The sequence below is a fragment of the Dicentrarchus labrax genome, unplaced genomic scaffold (assembly GCF_905237075.1).
Source record: "Dicentrarchus labrax unplaced genomic scaffold, dlabrax2021, whole genome shotgun sequence".
In the NCBI taxonomy this organism is placed as follows: Eukaryota; Metazoa; Chordata; class Actinopteri; family Moronidae; genus Dicentrarchus; species Dicentrarchus labrax.
The window spans coordinates 11628533-11649032 of record NW_026136714.1 but is presented as its reverse complement, the minus strand read 5'-3'; the positions used below and the strand labels follow the sequence as shown (position 1 = coordinate 11649032).

At 41.5% G+C, this 20500-nt stretch overlaps 1 protein-coding gene across 4 annotated transcripts; it reads right to left on the bottom strand.

Annotated features, from left to right (window-relative positions):
* Window positions 1-791: 791 nt before the first annotated feature.
* Window positions 792-18934, bottom strand: mapk4 (mitogen-activated protein kinase 4). 4 transcript variants are annotated; one of them, XM_051421466.1, is made up of 9 exons: window positions 18243-18934; window positions 15159-16681; window positions 14444-14619; window positions 8410-8554; window positions 6772-6854; window positions 6413-6491; window positions 5929-6148; window positions 4966-5131; window positions 792-4342 (listed from the first exon to the last, which is right to left on the bottom strand). In XM_051421466.1, the coding sequence occupies exons 2-9, from the start codon at window positions 15523-15525 to the stop codon at window positions 3392-3394; spliced, it is 2187 nt and encodes a 728-aa protein (XP_051277426.1). In that variant the 5' UTR covers window positions 15526-16681; window positions 18243-18934; the 3' UTR covers window positions 792-3391. The 4 variants fall into 4 exon arrangements, with proteins under 4 accessions (XP_051277426.1, XP_051277424.1, XP_051277425.1 ...); XM_051421464.1 differs by having other exon boundaries at window positions 15159-16678; XM_051421465.1 differs by having other exon boundaries at window positions 18247-18934.
* Window positions 18935-20500: the final 1566 nt, after the last annotated feature.

Below are 20500 nucleotides of genomic sequence, written 5' to 3'. Positions count from 1 at the left end.
AGTATAGAGGGAATTGGAGGTCTAGTTTTAATTGGCATCCTTAACTGGCAGCATTATATTAACACTGAGCTGGATTAGGCTCCCAGACCTTCAGGGTTCATAAGACTCTCTTTTATCTGTGTGTCAGTTGATTCTATGTTCATTTGATTAATTGCTGTTGATGTTGGGAATATATACCAATATGCACAATACCACAAATGATAAGACCCTAAAGGCGGAGCTTGTATTGTTACCTGTCTAGTTCATTTTCATGGAGTCCTGTGTCAAAAATCTACATAGGGCATATTTCTATATAGATTTGTGTTTAAAAGAAATGACCATAACAGTGTAGATGCCTGCAAGTATTTTCTTTCCTCCCAGGCTCCCTAATGGGTTAATCCAGCCATACATTTACAAATTACATTGATCAGCCCCTCTCTCAGTGCAGCGATTACAGAAACAGTTAGACAACAAAGGGATCAATAGGATCATTTTAAACTTGAGCTCAGACATTTTTTAAGGAGGGATCAATCATGTGTTCATGGATGATGGAGTGATTTTTCTTAGTTTTTTTTTAATTGTATTTCTGTTTGTGCTCTGTGCTGTTTTGTATGTGTGAATTGTGACTTGTGTGTGTTTGTACAAAGTCAATAGCTTTGGCTATAAATGCTGCCGTGCATTGATCTATCAAATGTACTTGTCCCTACACAAATAATTATTAATCAAATATGAAATGCCTGTAAAAAATTAATTATAGCTTTGTTTTTTGTCAATTGGAATTACACAATGACAGGAAAAAACATGATGTCAAATTATTGTTTATGTATTGTTTTATTAATTTTTCAGCAAAAACAGAAACTGCAAAAAGAGATACTATCAATCAATATTGAGCATTTAAAAACAGCTGTTCTCAAATGAAGAGTACAAAAGAAATAAGAGCCCACAGAAATATGACAATAAAGTGACACGTAATAAAAACAACAAAGTTTTAAGCTATTTGAATAGTTGTGAAAGCCATGCAGAAAGGAGAAGATATGTTACATTCAGCAAGCTGGAAGCATCGAGGTGTACTGAGGCACATTTACTACACTGCTTCACACACTTAAAACAATTAATTTCGTCTCAGTAACCACGTCTTACAGTACGTTTGTGTAATTTGTCAATGATGTTATTGCTGGCTTAGGTTACCTGCAGAGGTAAAAGTATAATGCAAAATGTGATCACTGAACCTGTATAGGTTGAAAAAATATAATTATATATATATAATTAGTTTGACTGCAGCACAGCTTCTATCTATTTCTAGAAATAGATAAATGCCTCTGGATCAGACAATGACCAGTGTTAGTTGTTGTTGTTCAGTTAGTCCAGCCCAGGTATGGTGAATACTATAGAGGTTCATTATTGATGAAAATGAACATTGACAGTGGTGGATTTTCAACTGTCGCTGAGAAAAATCTGAATGTGCTAGTGACTCTAAATGTGCTTCATGTCTATCGTGAATATAAAAGAATATACCTGGCTTTGTTGTATCATAGCTTGTACTGAAGTCATGTTGTGCCAGTTATGATCTGCTCACCACCTGGTTATGTTGGCTACAGTGAAGATGCAAATATTATGAAAGTCACCATTTTTAAACCAACTTTACATGAGCAACAGTTAACAGCTAAAAACATTCGTCACCTTTAACCATTTAATGTAAATTTGAAAGGCTGGACTGAAAGATCACCTAACAGATAAAACATGTCTTATTCTGGAGGTGTTGGAGCTGTGCTGGCAGTGTTTTTTATACATCTCAGTGCTGTGCCTCTGGCATCCCCGATACCCAGACCCTTGTGTTGGTACACCCACAGCAGAGCAATAAAAGTCAAACAATGAAACCAGAAATGGTGGAAGCCTATTTCTTCTTCGTTACAGATTATGGAGACCATGGATTTAACCGTATTTCTTTTCAGTGCTAGCTCAGAAGAATTCCATTAACATAATAGTTCAACAAGTGAAGTGAATGTCAAATGCAGTTGATTAAGAATGTATGAGGCACGAGCCAACAGCCTTCATTTGTTAACTGACTGTATCTTTTACCTGATTTGGTTACCTTGAAGGGAAACGTCAGATCCTGCAATAAATAACATTCTGAGGGTCTAACAGGCTGGATAGAAAAGTACTTCAAAATATATGTTTTGGTTATTTTCTGTTCCATATTAATATGGTTACTGGGCAGCATGGAGGAGTTTTGAGTACAAATAATTTCCTATAAAGGTTGTAAAGGATCTACATTCTCCAAAATATTGGCTGTTGTTTGCATTGTAGCTTTCTGTGGCTAACATTTAAGCGAGCAAAAAGGTGACAGATATCTGGCTGTCTAGTACAGAGAGGATAGTGTACAGCAGATGATTACCTCATTGAGTGCATCAGGCAGACAGTATATGAAACTATTTACAATAGAACTAGAGCAAAGTTTACTGAATATTCATAAATTATTAACCATAAAGCATTCCACAGTTAAACTAAATACAACTCACTCCAAATGAACATAAAGTTGTGCTCTAGCATTTAACAAAGAATACAAGAATATTACAGTCGCAAGAATATCATTAACAACAGTCTTGATACTATATAATTAAATATGAAAACAGTTTTATACAAGTTTACAAGGCATGTAGCAGTGACAAAGCTCATTAAGTCACTGTGTGTTATAACAGCAAAAAATGAAATCCTTATAGTTCACCGTGTAGCATAATTTGACTGATTATTTTTCAGTTCATACATTCAGAGAAACTTGGAAGAAGTAATTCCCATGTTGCTTTCATTATTCGGTGAACATCACCATTGGAAGACTGTCTGACATTTCGCAAAAATTACTGACTGACATACAGCAAGGGATCTTGTATAGAAACACAAATCTAAAGCAAACTTAAGAATAACCAAGTGATCCCTCTCCAGTAGGTTTTGCAGCACACAATAGCCTGGGTAACTTGTTAACAGGCTGACTGTCCGTGTCACAGAACAAGTGACTATCAAGTCAAAGTTTGACCCATCTTTAACTTGACAAATGACAGCAAACCACACAACCATTAATTAGCCCACTATTTCTAAATATTGTCATGTTGAACAAATCCTTGATAGTTGCAGTGCTAAAGCATGGTTATTTATATTTAACCCTAATGCTTTCTGACCTCTTATTGCCTGAGAGCACCTGTTGCAGGATTGCTTGTTTAAGTGAGGGTTTTAGTCACAGCGTGTAGCGTGTTGTTGCAATAGTACCAAAAAGACAACTGCTGCTAACACCAAGGTCTAATGTTTAAGCAGCATATTCAACCATGGACACCCCTCACTTTGTGAAGCACTATGAGCATTTGAAAGTGCTAACCGTTATGATGCTATACTGCGGAGAACCTGAAGTTCAAATTCACCATCAAGAATTGGGAGTCTGTGGTGGTGGAGTCCTGTGCTCTGGAAGCCTGGGCACCTTTCGGTTAATGTTCGGCGGTTTGCTTTCTTCCCTCCATCCTCCTTCTTTTCCTTTCTTCCCATCGGCTTTCTCCTTATTCTGCCTGCACAATTTCAGTGCTCGGGATATGAAAACATCCAGGTCGAACAGCCGCTCTTTTTGCTTGACAGGGAGTGACTCCAAGGAGTCCTCATTTACTGGCTGAGAAATGGAGGAAGTAGAGGAAAGAGGTTGAGATTCTCGGGGGGGAGGTAGTGGTGATGTGGGGGGAGACACTGTTTCAGGTGACTGTGGAGGAAGTTGAGAGGTGGGAGATGAGGGGAGGAGTGAGGGAAGGGAATTGGAGGAAGACGTAACAGGCGGAAATGGGCTTAGTCTGTCTTCGTCATATTCAGTTGATGGTTGCCGAACAACTTGCGCGTAGTGGAAGACTGGAGTTGGGAGGTCAGTCGGGGAGAGAGGGAGAGGGGGAGAGGAGGTGTAGCAGGAGGGTGAACGTTGCTCAAGAGAAGGACTGGGACTGGGTGAATGCAGACGAGACTGGGTGCTCTCCACCCAGCGAGAGATCTCCTGGAATAAGTCCCCTGTCTCCTCCTGTTCTTCTGCTTCCTCCTCTTTCATCTCTCCCAGGTCCTCCACGCTGCCACCAATAGGTTCAGCAGGCACAGGGAGGTTGTTAGTGTTACGCTTCCAATGAGACAGATCCAGGATCAGCTTCGGCTCTGAGTAGTGTTGAGGCTTGCCATCTCTCCAGGCAATTTTATCCAGATATGAAGGAGAGCCCACTTTGTAGTCACAGGAGCGGCCACAGTCCAGTTCCCCAAACCCCACACCACAGACCCGATCCAGAGATGAGTGAGAGTTTTCCAGGAAGCGCTCAGCTGAGCTGCTGTGGGAATATTTGCGTGGGTCGACCTGTATAAGATAGATAGGAAGTAGCATTTGGGGAGGGAGAAGGTGACAATTGGGGAAGACAGTGAAGTGATGGATTAATTCCAGTTGTATTATGTATTGATTAATTCTAATTTGTTAGAAAATATCCAGTTGAATTGTAACAACAATACCATTTAACGTCATAAAGTTCAAGACAGTATAAATACTAAAGACAGTGATGGCAATATTTAACAGACATAGTAAATTTACAGTGTGTACTGCTTCTGAATGTGGCAAGAAATATGCATATATAAAAAACTTATGGGAAAAATCTGTAAAATGGCTTTTCTCTTAAGAAATGGAAAGACGCTAACAACAGCAAAAGGAGTAAAATATCAATGTCCACTTTGTAACAAGAAACAATAGGGTTTACATTTAAATCACTTACAGTACCACTGCTGTGAAATTGAGGCTACAATATCTCAGCCATGAGCTGATGTGTTGTTGACATAGCACCATTAATTTAATCAGCTTTGCCAACTTCTTCACACCTCTCTTTGCATTTCATTAAAATAGAATAACTATCAAGGGAATTAATTAATAATTAATATAAGTCACACTCAAGTAAAAATCAGTACGGAGGGAAACGACAAAATATATCCAACCTGGGCCTCCTCTAATAGTGAGGTGGAACTGGCCCGAGGGTCTCTCTGCACCTCCTCATCCTCTGTCGTGTCTCCCAGATCAGAAGTAATGTGGCCCGGGGGCATGCAGCGACACCTCCCGCCTGACTGCTGCCAGGACACGTCTGTTGATAAACTGTTCTCGTACCTGCAGGCAGAAATTACGTTTCTTTATAAGTCTTATAATAACTTCACTGTGCACTATATTCAGTGTGATATAGCATGTTTATCTACAGTAGGAATCTTAGGTACAGTAGTTTCTTGTTTCTCATTATGCTATAAATTTCAGTTTCATCTAATATTTGCACTTTGACTTCCCATTTTTTCAGTGCTTCATCTATAAAATATTTGGAAATACAGTCTTACCATGGCATAGACTAACCAGGTTAAGTCGAAACAAAAATACTAATTCAAATCCAAGTCAGACTCGTAGGCAAATGGTAGCTGGATTCCTGGATACCTTGCATTAAAGTGGTCAAAATATTTTAAAAGCCCAGTGTGTCTCCATGCAAAACACACAAGCAGTCAGCCTTCGATGTTAAATGAATACAGTTTATAAATCAGAAATTAATTTTGGACAGAATTATGTCAGTATACACTGGTATTTTAAATCCACAGATTAGCAGGACTAATATAGAAACTGATACCCATATTTTAGAAGAACTACGTCAGAACTCCAAATGTGTCTCAGATAGATTAATATGTGGTGTGCCTCCAAATAAATGTAGTGTATGACCTGCTAAAAGGCACTGTTATTAGGTTAGTTGAGTATTTAACTTCAGTAACCAGGGAGTTTTGCTTTTCGAAACAAGTGGTTACTAGTTAATTTGAGTAATAGTAGCAATGGCAAATTGTCACAAAATAAAATTCTGATGAAAACATTTAATAAATGAGTAGCAAAACCTCAACTTCCCCACCAGTGTATAAAAAGGTAAATCTACACACCTCTCCCAGTGGATGCTGGAAGCCTGACTGTTGCTGTTGCTGAGGCTCTGCTCGGTGATGAGGCTGTCCACCAGTTCGTCCTCGATGCGGAAGGGATGCGACGAGGTGGGTTCATCCTCTGGACAGGAGTACTGCCGGAGGAAGGGATGGGACAGCGCCGCTTCAGCTGTCAGCCGATCCATGGGGTTAAAGGTCAAGATACGCTCCAGGAAGTCAACAGCTGAGAGGAGGAGAACAAGAGGGGATAAGTGAGGGAGGAAGAGGAGGAGGAGAAATAAAATACAGTGTCCATCAAGTGTGTCATCCTTAAAAAAATATCCTCATTCATCTTCTTCTTTCAGGGCTAAATTATATGTGTTAGACCTTCAAACCTCTACACCGTACTCTATCATCTCTTTCTTTATCATCCTTTTTTTTTGTCCCCGTTCTATTTCACACTGCCTGACCTTCCTCTTCTTCCCAGTACTCAATTCCCTCCGCTTACCCTGAGCATCCACTTCAGGCAGCAATTCAGAAAAGGGTTTCTTGACTCTCCATCCATGACTGACATATGAAGGCATCACCTGGGAAAGGATGACAGTGGGGATAAAATATGTACATAATTCTGCTTTTTGTTAGAGTATTCAAGGCACTTTATTTAACTCCTAGTATAAAGCAGATGCTAGTTGGAAGCAACACACTGGCAGGGGCCTAGTTGGAAAGAGTTATGTGCACATTTAACCTTGCCTGCAGACTACATTTCCTAGTCTAAAGCTGCAAACAGAACATGACAATCACACCCTGTTCCATATTTAAGCAATCAGCTTGCAGACATGAGACTAGCAGCAGCCACTGAGGCGTCACCTGTAGCAGGTCCTGTCTGTCCTCCTCTCTCAGCACTGGCACGGTGTCTAGAATCAGCTGCATCTGCTCCAGCTCATGAGCTCCTGGGAGAGGGAACCGACCAATCAGAGACAAGCAGAGAAGAGACTGAGGATCAGTTACATAAGCAGAAAAAAGGTGACCAATTAGAGTCAAACAGGAATAACTGGGAGGTGTGATGCTGTCAAGTGAAAGAAATGTTAAGGTAAGGAGATTCAATTGAAATTATGCAGATAGGAAGGAATACTCTGTAGTTAACAATTAAAATACTACTACTACTACTTTAAAACCATGTCTAGAAATGACCACTGTAAGACCAAAACAACATCTTCAATTTCAATTCCATTGCTTGAAATCATATAAAATTCAACTTTTTGCATCTTCATCCAGCCTGAAGCAAGTACTGGTAGAATAGTAAGGGTTGAAATTTCAGGCATGTTGCTCTCCTGGTTACACACACACTGTGACAATGCAGTATTTACATTACTTTGTGCACTAAATCCCACATCCTTCAAATATTGGCAGACATTTACCCCCAAGTATGATCCACCCCTAATGTTAAACCACTATAATCTAACACATCTAGTGGAGTTTGTTGAGTTTGATGTGATACAGTGCGGATTTGCCCTTTAAATGTTTCCCTCATGCTGATAGACACCAGCAGGTGGTGCTATTCACATTCACCACTCTAAGAAACAAGCAAGCAGTGGTAGTGTATTTGGATGAGCGCATTGCTTCCCCTATGGTAAACAAAAATATATTGTGCCATTTAAACTCTGGTGGTAAAGTTAAAAGCAAGGCAAGCATATCTAACAGTCGATGTGTGAAAGTCTAACAGAGAGGAACACCAGGGAATGGATGACACTATTGAGTTTATGGCATCATCTCTCCTGTGGTGTAGAGGGCTGATGGAGGTCAAATCAGCCTGTCAGGTGGAACTACTTCTGCTCCAGACAGTGCGAATTTCTCTATCATCATTGTTATTCTGGTCAGGCAAAGAAGTAGCCTGCAGAAGAGAGTAAAGTATCTTTGGTGGAGGACACTCTGGAGCTCTCACATGATGTCACCTTGTGATGTGTCTATAAGCATCATCTCTGCTACAGCTGATTTACCTGATTGTATACTGTATTCACTTAACCACTCAAAGAAGCCTGATGTCAATGTTCTATCTTATTTAGCCTGGTGTTACTGTTGCTAAGCCTGGTGTCACTTTCTCATACCGCGCATACCAATATGGCAGATATGATGCTATGGATGTATGCAAGAGAGCTAAGTTCACACTTAGGAAAATTTGTTTGTTTTTAATGTTCACATAACAATTGCTTGTGCAAATAATTAAAAAAAAATGTATGACCTGTCCTTCATGGTAGCCAAAACAGAATCAGATCACATAGATATATAAAATAACAAATACCAGACAAGGAATCGCCAATTCCTAGATACACATTACCCAGAAAGATCTTGCAGGACTTTCAATAATAAGATGCTTGTGCTGAATACTAATAATATGATCACATTTCATTATGTCATCAAAGTAATGATCAGCAATGTCATAATGTTCCTGCAGGATGTCAAGGTCATGATGACAGTGTGAGAGTGTATGACAAACAGTGGAGGTACCTGCAAACAGCATGCGTCCAGTGAGCATCTCAGCCAGTATGCAGCCAGCGGCCCACATGTCTATGGCCTTGGTATAGTTGTTGGGGGACAGGAGCAGACGGGGGGAACAATACCACTTAGTTACCAGACCCTCAGACAGATAGCCCTGGAGAAGCAGGTGAGGGGGTGAGTGAGAGAAAAATATGAGAAAGAGAGAGAAGGAGGTAAGTTAAAGGAATGATATGCTGCAGTTATATTAGTGATGAGCATGCAACAGATTGGCTTGTTGTTACCACTCAGTAGAGTATTTGTAAGTCTGCATGCATGTGTATAAGGTGTTGGTTATTTTTTTAATGTCGGCAAAGGCAAAAATGAGACTCACAAGGGATATTTTGATTTACACCAACAAGGACTTCATCATTTTATGTCATCTACAAGAGGATGGAAGCTGGCCTCTAGATATGCTCTGCAGTATAACATTCCCTTGAATTTCTACCTGCAGGTACGGAGAGCCTTTGATGCTCTGCTGTATAAAAACACACATACTCTCATTAGGCCTGCTCCAACAAGGCTCCCTTCTGCCTTTTACTTTTGTAAATGCTCACCTTGTGAATAACACACAGACACTGTGCATGGTGATGAGCAAGCGTATTAACATACAAACCAGATTTATTCATAATGAGATGTTTTTGCCTGTTGCTATCATTAATGCTCTGGTCGACTCTTATATCTCTCTCCCACCTCTCGCTCTCTGTGATCGCTCCACTCTCCAACTTAACAAAATCTCAAAGTCTCTGCACTTACTGCATATTTCTAACGATTTACTGACCTTGTATCTCTCCTGAGCCAAATTTTACTGCCTCAGGTTAGTTAAACTTTTTGACAGTGGTGATATTAAAAGACTGAAAACCACACAACAAAATATGCTTATAATTAGGCTTACACATTCTCACACACTTTTAAATGTTTTTTTGGAACTGATGACTAATTTCACTTCAGTACTTTGCCATTTCACTGCTGCAAATTGCTTCATGATGACAGATGTAATAGGGAGACTGTGGGAATATAAAGTTCACCTTTGTATTACTGGCGTACTATTTTTGTTCACGTCTCTCCAAAAATGTTTTTAACTATCTCCATGGTTGAAAAAGGGATGCCAAAACCTCTACTGTTTCCATTTTCCATCTCACCATTCACATTTCTCCCTCTCTATCTGGTACTTCTTGCAGAATGACTCTATTTAGGACTTACGCCATATAGACGGCAGGGGATTTACCCTGGCTCAGATGAGTTTTCAAACGGATGTCAGAAGTTGCTCTGTGATCTCTTTCACACCAGTTAAATTATCTTGGGCCACTTGTAACACCATCATCACAAGCAGGACATGCCTCCTCTGATTTTCGGTCTGGCCCAAAATGATTTTACATTTTACTTGACAGCAAAAAGCAAGTTCCTTCTTCATATTTGAAGATGGTACAAAAAACTGTGTGAACTGTGTCTCCATCAGCAGATTTAGGGCATGACTCAGAGCCTTTATTCATTATGGGCCTACATCAATGTTCACACTTATGTATCCCTTCCAGCAATGTGCCTTTACATATAATTCATCCTGGCCAAAATGATGATTTTTAAATGTCATGGCTCTCTGAGTCTTTTTGGGAAAGCTTTCTAATGTTACTCCTTGAATATAAGATGTTAAATGATTTGCTTTTTGATGTTAAAAGTCTTCAGCCTTGCCGCCGTTTTCTTCCACCTCTCCTCTTTACCCGTACATCATGCATACCCTAATCTACTCCTTTTGTGCTCTCTACTCTCTCCCTCTCTCTCCATGCCTTCTCAGTTCTCGCTGCACTTTACTTACCACCCTCCCTTATCGCTGTGTGTTCTCCTCTCTGTGCCAGCAGATGACAGAGCAGACTATGATGCTGAGTGCTCAGTGATGGTCTGACAAACACTCACCTTGTCTTCTATCTGTCTGTCCCTCTGTCCCCTCTTTGCTGATCATTTCTCACATCTGAGCTCTCCCTTTTTTTGCTTCCCGGCAAGCATTTGACACATAATGACTTTTCAGGGGTGGTCATGTTTACAATATTTTCATGGTGGAATATTATTTGATGATAAAAGTGAATCATTGAACAGCTTCGGAAGTTTCTTTGAACAGAAAAATAAACACATTTAGGCCTCAGTTTCACACTGGTTTTCTTTCTTCACTCCTTCCTCGTCATCCTCCCCTTTTTCTTTCTCCCCGCTGTCATCACCTCCCACTCTTCTCTCCATCCGCTCCTTAATCTCAACCTCAGTGTTTCTCTACGTCACTATCCGCAGTCCTCACTATGACTGTTTCCCCTTCCTTTCCTCTTTTCTTCGCGCTTCACCCCATCTGTCTCTTTTCGCCACCCGGCTTGCTTCACCTCCTCTCTCACCTGTTTCATCCCTCCTTCTCTTCTTGCCAGTTTTCACACTGCTTATCCTCACCTGTCTACTCCCGCCATATCTTTCTGTATGTCTTCCTCACTTCCTTCCCTTTTGTCCCCTTCTTTTTCTCTTTCTTTTCCAACGTTCTCTCCTTATTCACCTTTACTCTCCTTCTTTCTCTCTGTCCTTCATCCAGGTCATGAATAATTTCTGGGCAGATCCAGCGCTGCCTCAGCAGGTGACACTCACACATACACACTCACAGAAGCAGCAAGTTCCTACTGATGTAGACCGTAAACAACATCACAAATAATGTTTTCTCAGCCTCCGTTTCCCATCTCTCTCCTCTCAACCTTTCTGTCATCTCTATTTGCCTGAGTAAATGTTTTTCTGTGTAGTCGGAGGCGCACATCTAGACAGCTCGTCAAACAGCCTCATTTCGATGCACTGCAGAGTCACAGTGTGCTGACAAAACCACTGTGATAACACATGGACCCTGTAAGATACTGTAGAAGCACAAAGGAAAGGTAGGAGGGATTTTTTGGAGCGCTCCTAGTTAATTGAAAAGAAGGCAAGTCATTCAGTGGTGAGAAAATGTAAACTCTCATTGTCGAACTTGTCATAATATAAAATCTGATTAAGGTCGACTGTGATACAAGGATCGTATTTGAAAGAAATATAAACGAGTCATAAAAACCAGAGCCACCAGTCTTGTTCATGGCCCAATATGTAAGTTAATACTTGTGAATTTCCATCACAGCTGAGGTCAAGACTGCCTACGTCCATTAACACAAAATGTTTGAAAAAGCAGCGCTTTGGCTCTGCATTATTAAATAAGAGAGAGAGGATGATGCTAGCACGTTCACTGCAGGCATCTGCTTTGGTGTCAGCACTGCATCACAAATAGGCCGGCATCATCTTACACACACACACACACACACACGCACAAACACACACACACACACACACACACACACACACACACACACACACACACACACACACACACACACATAACTCTGGCACTGTAATACAATCTTATGCTAATGAACAATGACAAACTGATGTTCTGCTGGCTAACAGACACATCAGCTGGGACAGACTCCACTATGACTCCCAATATCCAACTCAAAACAATTCAAACCATGTCAGCAGTGCTGGCGTCAGTCAGTTTAAAACTGGGGTGTGCAGACAGAACTCTTCCTGGTTATTAATGCATCGCTGTTATCAAAGCTTTGACACTAATGTCTGCAAAGGGAGAGGTTGATACTGCAGCACCAGAAAAGGGAAAAATACTATCTGCAGGTGCTGATTTACTAGTCACATGATCTATCTATCTATCTATCTATCTATCTATCTATCTGTCTATCTATCTATCTATCTATCTATCTATCTATCTATCTATCTATCTATCTATCTATCTATCTATCTATCTATCTATCTATCTATCTCTTATGACAGTGCAGTAGTTTAAGCCTGAACATTGTGTTCTCTGACAGACAGAATGGGGAACAGAGTGAGTTTCTGATGTCCTGCATGAACCAAACTACCTTCATCTCTCTCACTTGTTTCTCTCCCATTTTTCCTCTTTGCACTTTTGCTCACCCTCCTTCTTTTTCTCCCCTCCTCTGCCTTTGTACTTTTCACTTCTCCTTCTTTCACCCTTCCATAACTCAATATTCCTCACCCTTGCTCCTCATCTGTTCTCTACCCTATCAGCCCCTCCCTCCCCTGTCACCCCTTCTACCCCTCGCACCCCCTGTGTCTGCACCCAGCTGATCCCCAGTCCCGTGTTCTGAGCTGACAAAGATCGCCTTTCACAAGAGCTCCTCTCCACATGCACAGGCCCAAAAAATACACCATTATACAAAAACACACACACACACACACAGTCTGGCCTGCTAGTGTTACAGTATTGCTGTGGAATCTTCGTGCAGAATAGAGTAGCACAATGGAGCAGTAAATTGTCACATTAATCTCTCAGAAGCCTTCAACTACAATGGACAGGCTAATCACAGGGTTTGACAAGCACAAAACCTGATACCAGGTTTGGGAAGAAGACGTTAATAGCAGGGTTTGGTCTGGAGAGGAGGCCTAATGTGAAAGACACAGGTTGGCAACATTAGACATCGGGATGTGTAATTGGAGATGCCAGTCATAGAAAAAAAAGACGACTTGACTGTACTGCAGTTGCAACAAGGATAATCCCACTAAGAGGTGTAGCAGTTATACAATTTACATAGCTTTTAAATTTGGGCTGTATTTAGCCTGACAGAGTACTTTTTAAAAGTTTGATCTTTGTCATAATTAAATAAGTGATGTCAAAGATGTTTGACCTGAGACATTGAGAGGACACCAGAAAGACAGATCTGTTTATTCTGCACTTCATGTGTGCAAACCGATTTTCTAAAGGAGGATTATATTGCAACAGAATCCCAATCTACAGTGTATCCATTACTACGCAAGAAAAAAGGTTTGTGCAATGCTGCCGGATAACCACACAGGGCCATGACTTAACGAGTTGCTATCTCTTCCCTGACAACAGCTCTACCTCAATAACATGGAGCGAGGATAATGTTTAATATTACAATACTCTCCCTAGATTCCTTCATCAGCAGGAGAACGGCTCACATTGTGTCAGAGCAATGAGGAGAGTGAGAAATCCTCCTGTATGATTAAAACAAAAAAAATCCATTCTCTAACAAAATCGATGCAGGCAATAATATGTGGATAGAGATCTAAACTTTTATGCCGGATTGTCCTTTGAAGATTATGGATTAATAAAATTAATATAAAACTTGTTAAGAGAGTGTGAGATTAATGATCACAGACATTTATTGGCCTATAGTCAAAAGAACACTTGGCATATCTGCTACATTTGTGTGCCCCAAAAAAGATCACTGAGCATAATTAGGTTAAGGCTGGAAATGTTTGTATACGTGTTGCTGATTATTACAAACTATATCATGTTCAGTCCTCAGTCTGTTCCAACTACTACATACCACTGCTAGTGTATACATATAACCAGAGCATAATGCATCCATTGGTACTATGTCAAAGGGATCCTTTGACCTCTGACCTCAAGATATCTGAATGAAAATGGGTTCTATGGGAACCTACAAGTCTCCCATTTGCAGACTTTATGCTAATCCCATGCAGTTTGGGGCAAAAACAATAGTGTATTGGAATATTTCTCCATACTGGGCTTCCCAAACAGTGTTGTATTTGCATAAATTTGGAATGACTGAAAAGCTGAGACGCATACTTGAGGCCACCCCTACATAGGTCAGTGCCCCACTTGTGCCAGCCCAGTAAAAAAAAAAAAAGTCTGGACACGCCCCTGGGTATACCAAGCCCATCATCATTTCTAAACCTGAGAAACAAGCTATTTTTTGTTTTTAGATTGACATTTCTGAAATCAGATTACTGTCGAGGCAGACGACCACCCACCTAGAGCCGAAGGATCTGTCCTAGGTTTCTGGTTTATACAAATAAAATTGAATTGAATTGAATTGAATTGTTGGAAGTAAGCATGTATTGGAAGCACACATTTAAAATAGTTTATAATCCACAGATTTCCATGGCGAGAGTTAATACTGTAAATACGTGTGGTGGGTTTCCTTGGGCGTCTCTTGCTCACCTTATGAGAATAGTGAGGGTCGACTATCCTGGCCAGCCCGAAGTCTCCAATCTTGAGCAGCAGTTGGTCTGTGTTGATGAATATGTTGGCAGGCTTCAGATCTCTGTGCAGGACATTAGCAGAGTGGATGAACTTCAGTCCCCTCAGCAGCTGGTAGAACAGCAGAGTAGCGTGACCTATTCAAGGGCAAAAGACAGAAGCCTCTATTCTCACTCTTGTGATCACCAAAAACAATGCTTACTCCTAATTCAGTAAACACATTGCTTGCTTGATTATGTTTAATTGATTTAAGCTAGAACAGCTGGTTACTCTATCCACAATTGAACCTTTCAAACATGATGCAATGCAATGCAAAACACAACAGGAATGAATGAAGGAAAGACTCAGCAAATGAACACATTTTATGTTAAGTTCTGATCTTCTTTGTGTGACTGTGGGCAAAACTATTTTGGCACATACGTTTCTCTCACTCTAGTACTTACTGAGCATTTTTATGAGGAAGAAACAAACAGGCAATGAATGACTGTAATGTGTGAGTTGTGGATGTGGTTAATAAAGTACTGTCTTATAAAAGGGTGTCTCAAAAGCTTTGTCACTAAATACAATAAATCACAATGTAAACAAAGCCAGCAGTGCAACAACAAAACCATAGTCAACATGAAGCACCATACTGTAGTAAAAATGGGACTTTAACTGTCAACTTTGCTTCCCATACCTGTGTGTAATGGGCCTTGTTCAAGCAACCGAGCCAGGTCAGTCTCCATGCACTCCTGGACGATGTACAGGGCACTCAGCTGGGTTGGGTCCCTGGGCAGCGGCCGTCCATACGGCGCCAAAACCTCATGAACCCTCACCACATTTTCATGGCGCAGAAGCCGGGTGATTTTGACCTCCCGCAGAGCGTGTTTCACTGTCACGGTATCACGCATCACCAGTTTTTTAATTGCTACCCGCTGTCCAGTGCGCTGATCCACAGCGGATAGGACCAGGCCTGTAACACCCATACCAAGAGGTCGAAGGTCAACAAAGTGGGCACCCAGGTCAAAGCCATGGAGGAAGAGGGGGGCGTCTTGTCTGGCCATGATCGGTCTGAAGGTTTTGGGAACAGATGACAGATAGATTCCAGGTACCCGAAGCTTGATGGATCCCCACAATGTGTAGATTAAAAGTGCTTTGTTATTGTCTTATGCACATGATGTTACATCTTGCTGGTGAGTCCAGAACCTTAAATAGAGACCTGTTACCTCTTTCTCTAGGTAGCTGGTGCATGTTAGATGTCTGTTCTCATCATGTAGACAAGTACCACAACAAGTCTGGTGAGAGGTGGTGGCAGTTTTAGGGGCCCACAAACGTTCCAGTCGGATTATTTTATCCAGAACTGTGGCCCAGAGTTTCAAGCTGTGCTCAGTATTGCAGTTTAAGCAGGTTAGAAAAGGTGTTTCTTCCTTCAGGCCTCAGAAGTGTCTATGTGCATCATCTTCACCTCCTCTTCTGGTATCTCTGAGGGCAGATTTTTATCAAATCACCCTTTTTCCTGAACCAGGTTTAAACATGTGTTGGTAATCCATCTACATTACAAATTTTTCTTTAGTGTTTTTCCTCTTGAAACTTGATTTCTTTCTTTGCTTCCAATGATATTATTTAATGCTGCAGTGTGCTGCAGGGATGTTCTTCTAATCTCTCACTGTATTTTTCTTCACGCACAAATAGTCAGAATATCAGTGAGTCTTATTAATACTACTCAGGGCAGGGGTATCCATAGAAACAGCCCTCTGTGAGGATGATCCTGCTCTTACATGTGTAGATGCATCATGGGACAGCAGCAGGCAAGTGGTCGGCTCTACACTCCCCTCTCTCTCTGCACGCTCCGCTGTGTTTGTTATAAGTTTAATCCTCATTGACCAGTCAAAGCCCTCGATAGTGAGGCAGGAGAACGGAGGTGGGGTCATATGAGTAACATTCAATTAGACTCTGTCTGCTCCTCCTCTTCTTCCATGATACCAGAGAGTCTCAGTCAGTCAGTCAGGCAAGTTCATTCAGTGTGAGAGCCACATTTGGACAGCGGTCAAATCCTGCAACCGTGGTACTCTCTGTGTGTGCATGTGCATGTGCATATGTGTGCATGCGTTTAATCCCTCAGTAATCTGCTTCCTGTTGCCTTCTCATGAATGTAGGGATCAGGCCGTGGTCACTGTGGAAAGATAGCTGCGTCGCTTAACACATCTACTGCTCCTGCTGCTGGGAGGAAAAGTGGAAGTAACATGAAGAGAACAGGGAGAGACACACGGAAGACAAAGATGAAAGTTACACAGCAACAGAGCCAGCGTGTTAACAGGGTCTGTGTCGCAAGAGAGTTGCTATTACATAACACCGAATGGTAGTGTAACCTAATCTACATGAGGAGAATCAGTTGAATGATGCTTTGGAATCTGCTGGATGGTGTTGTTGACATTTCAGAGCAGAGAGACTGCTTGACAGTTGTCATGGCATTTTTCAGTGATATTCTTTTCTTGTTGCATTTTCTGACTGCATCACTCAGTATAACTTTATTTTCTCTCATTTCAAGTTAAGCAAATTAAAGGTTGAAACAATCTACCTGATATCTTAGCTCTATTTTCACCTCTTGAAATGTCATGGAGTGATAGAAAACAAAAGAATGCACTTTATCGCACTCCTGGGCTGCAAGAACTCGAACAATTCATCAATCCATGAAACAAATCTCTCTGCTGTCAGAGGCCTGAGGGCAGGCTTGAGTATTACCCCCCCCCCCCTTCTTTCTAGAAATGGTGGGGGTGTGTGTGTGCACTCAATAACTGTACAACTGCTCTTTAACAGCCCTTCAAAATACTTACAAACACACACTCTATGTTCATGTTAGCCTCGGTCAGGGTCTGACTGTCAGAGGCTGTGAGAGTGTAAGGTGAGAACAGAGAGACTGAGAAAGAGAGAGAGAGAGAGAGAGAGAGAGAGAGAGAGAGGGAGGGAGGGAGCCCTGACAGTGGTGCTGGGTGGGAGGTGCAGCACTGGGCTAACTTAATATATAATGCATAAGCAGTGGAGATGGCGCTTGCTCTCTTTGCGCTTTTATTCTGCATATTTCTTCAGGGTTATGCAACAAGAATACATATCGCTTTAAATAAAAATAATTTGCAATTTTTTGTTGCAGTGCAGTAATATGTCTCAATTTGCAGTTATGAAGCCCATTGTCAAGAGTCTTAGAAATATTACACTGGCTTGAAATAGCCTTGAATTTTGGATAAGACAAAAAAAAATGAGAACTACACTGATCCAACGTTATTAACACACAGATGATAGTAGATGGGAACAAACAAGGGTATATCCTGTTGTACTTTGTGCAGCTGCCTCTGTGTCCCTGGCTGTGTTTTCTCTCTCTCTCGTTCTCTTCTTTTTTTTTTTTTTTAAACTCTATTTACTCTCCAACAGGCATTGAGGCAGTTTTAGTTTAGATAGGGAAACGCTGCATCCTCTCTGCACACTGGCTTCATGCAGCTGCCTTTGTGTGTCTACACAGACCCCAGTAACGCCCCTGTGACAGAACAAAAACAGTGAGATTGATCTAATAAAGCATAAAGAGCCCTTTCCACCCCCCCCCCCCCCCCCAAAAAAAAAAAAATACATTTAAAAAAGTATACTAACGACAGGCCTGTGCTTCTTATTTCCCCCCTCCCTGAACTGGAATCACGTTATCTTATCTTATCTCAGTATCTGTGCAGTGTGCAACAACAAGAGGAAGAAGAAAGAAAATCCACGCAAAGATAACAACAGCAACCGTCCGTACTCACGCAGCCGCAGCCCGCCGTCCACACACAGAGATCCGGGGAAGCAAAAAAAGTGAAACACGACCGCATCTCTCTCTCTATCTCTCTTTCTTGTGTGTGTTTTTGTGATTCAGATGATACCGCGGGAGGGGAGGAAGAGGAACAGCCGGTACAGGTCGGCACCGGGGGCGATCCGCCGAGATGAGATAACCAGAGGCGGCTGCTATAGAGCCGGTTATTGTGGGCGACTGTCCGCTTTCTGTCCGCGCTCCAGAGGAGTGATCTGAGAGAGGGAGGAGAGGAGGGATCACCCCGATTCAGATACATCTAGTACTGAGTGGCTTCACACACACTCACACACTGCACCATGGATGATTAAGTACCCATCTCTCTCTCTCTCTCTCTCTCGCTCTCTCCTCCCCACCACCCTCTTCCATCTTCTCTCCCCCTCTCTCCCTCCAGGACTCCCAGCAGCACCCTGACCTCAGTTAAACCTGGGCCGGTTTTGCAGGAGTGCTGGACTCACTGGTCTCCAAAACCTATCCCGAACCAGCCTCCAGCTTATTCCATCTTGACCGTTACATCAGTCATCTATCATCCGGACATGTGCAGAATTGGTGTGTTTGAGATTGGATTGAGAGGAAGCTAGATAAGAGTCTTTGTTTATAGTGAATGAATTTATGAGTTGTAATAGCCTGACATCTAGCTGAAAGTAGAGATTTGAAAACAGGAGCAAAATTGTGACATTAAAGCCAAAATTTACTCTTACGATTTGATATATTAGTTTATTTTACATTTTGTAAATTTGTTTCAGTTCATTTTGTGATTTTGTACTTTTCCCAAAAGTACTCCTGACCTCAGAAAACTGTGTAAACTTGATGCACTGTGTGGACTGAAGGCCTTCACGAAGATGGAGACAGCAAATCATTTAAAAACCGAAGTTTCTCCACTGTTTGCAATATCTTATGGCTGTATTGTATAATCGTCTGTTAGTCCCATAGCCTGCAGTGGTTAGAGGATGGTTACGGTTCCTATGAGGGTCAGTGCAGTGAGAGAAAGAAAAAGAAAGAGAAGGCAGGTCATGGAGAATGTAATAATAAGTTGCTACAGGATTAACAGACAGGAGGGAGGCTTTGGAGAGAACAGAGACCCAAGAGTCACCTAATGTAATGAACCCAGTGTAAAGAGGAGAGGAGAGTCACAGGGACGGTTCTGGATTTCATGTGCTATTTCTGCTTCATTAAGTGACATAATAGGTGAAAAGGGCAACCACCGCCCAGCATGACCCTGACAGCAGTGTTAAGGATGTTTCTCTTGTTTGTCACCAACCTAGAGACCTCACAGTCTTTTATTTCATAGGACCCTTTTAGTGGAATTTTACAGGTGCAGAAATCTGCTGAATAATTTGCTAAATGCAAGCTGTTAGATGATGGGTCAGCGGCTCCATTGTGATTACAAAGGGGAGGTTGTAACCAAAGAGCTGGTGCTTAAAGTGACAGAAAAATGCTCATCCCTTTCCCAAACATCAACTGTGGAGGTCCTGCATGAGGTACAGTACCTTTGAAGTGAAGCTGCTTTTAGCTTTACAATCTTCCAGGTGTATCTGCTCCGGTGTGTCGGCAAGATAAGACGGGGATAGAAGTGGAATGTAGTGAGGAGGAAATTGTCAAATACTTTTGTTGCTTTTTGCGTCACAGCAAAGTGTTTTTCTAGATTCAGATTTCTTTCACCCTCCTCAAAATTGCTCAGTGTTCTTAAAATTACATAGGCTACCACTGGCTTAACATCAAAATATCGCTGTTGCCCCCTCAGTCAGTTTCCAGTCTCTATGGCAGTGTTTTGATATTATGCTGCAGTTCAAAAGTGTATCTACAAACACAATGGCATGAAACAACACAGTGTCTCCTGTGTGTATTTGTATTATACTGCACTAACACAGCTTCTGAGACACTGCAACATCACAACCTGGCGTTATTTACAAGAGCAGAAAATAAAACTGTGCCTGGACTCTTTTGGGACGTGTGTGATTTAAATTCCTGAAACTATTTCCAGGGGAGGAGTAACACAGGTTATTTCCTTCAGTACTTCAAACGCAATGGTTGCTGGAGGTAAAGGGGAAGTCACTAGCCTCTGGAGGTTAGCCAAAAACTAGATAAAAATCACTGGCATCTTTCAAATAACACTGCTCGCAAGATTCACTAAAAATAGAAAAAAGAGAAAATGAAGAATTCAAGTACACAAAGAAGAGAAGAGGGAACAGGAAAGAAAGGCTACTTGA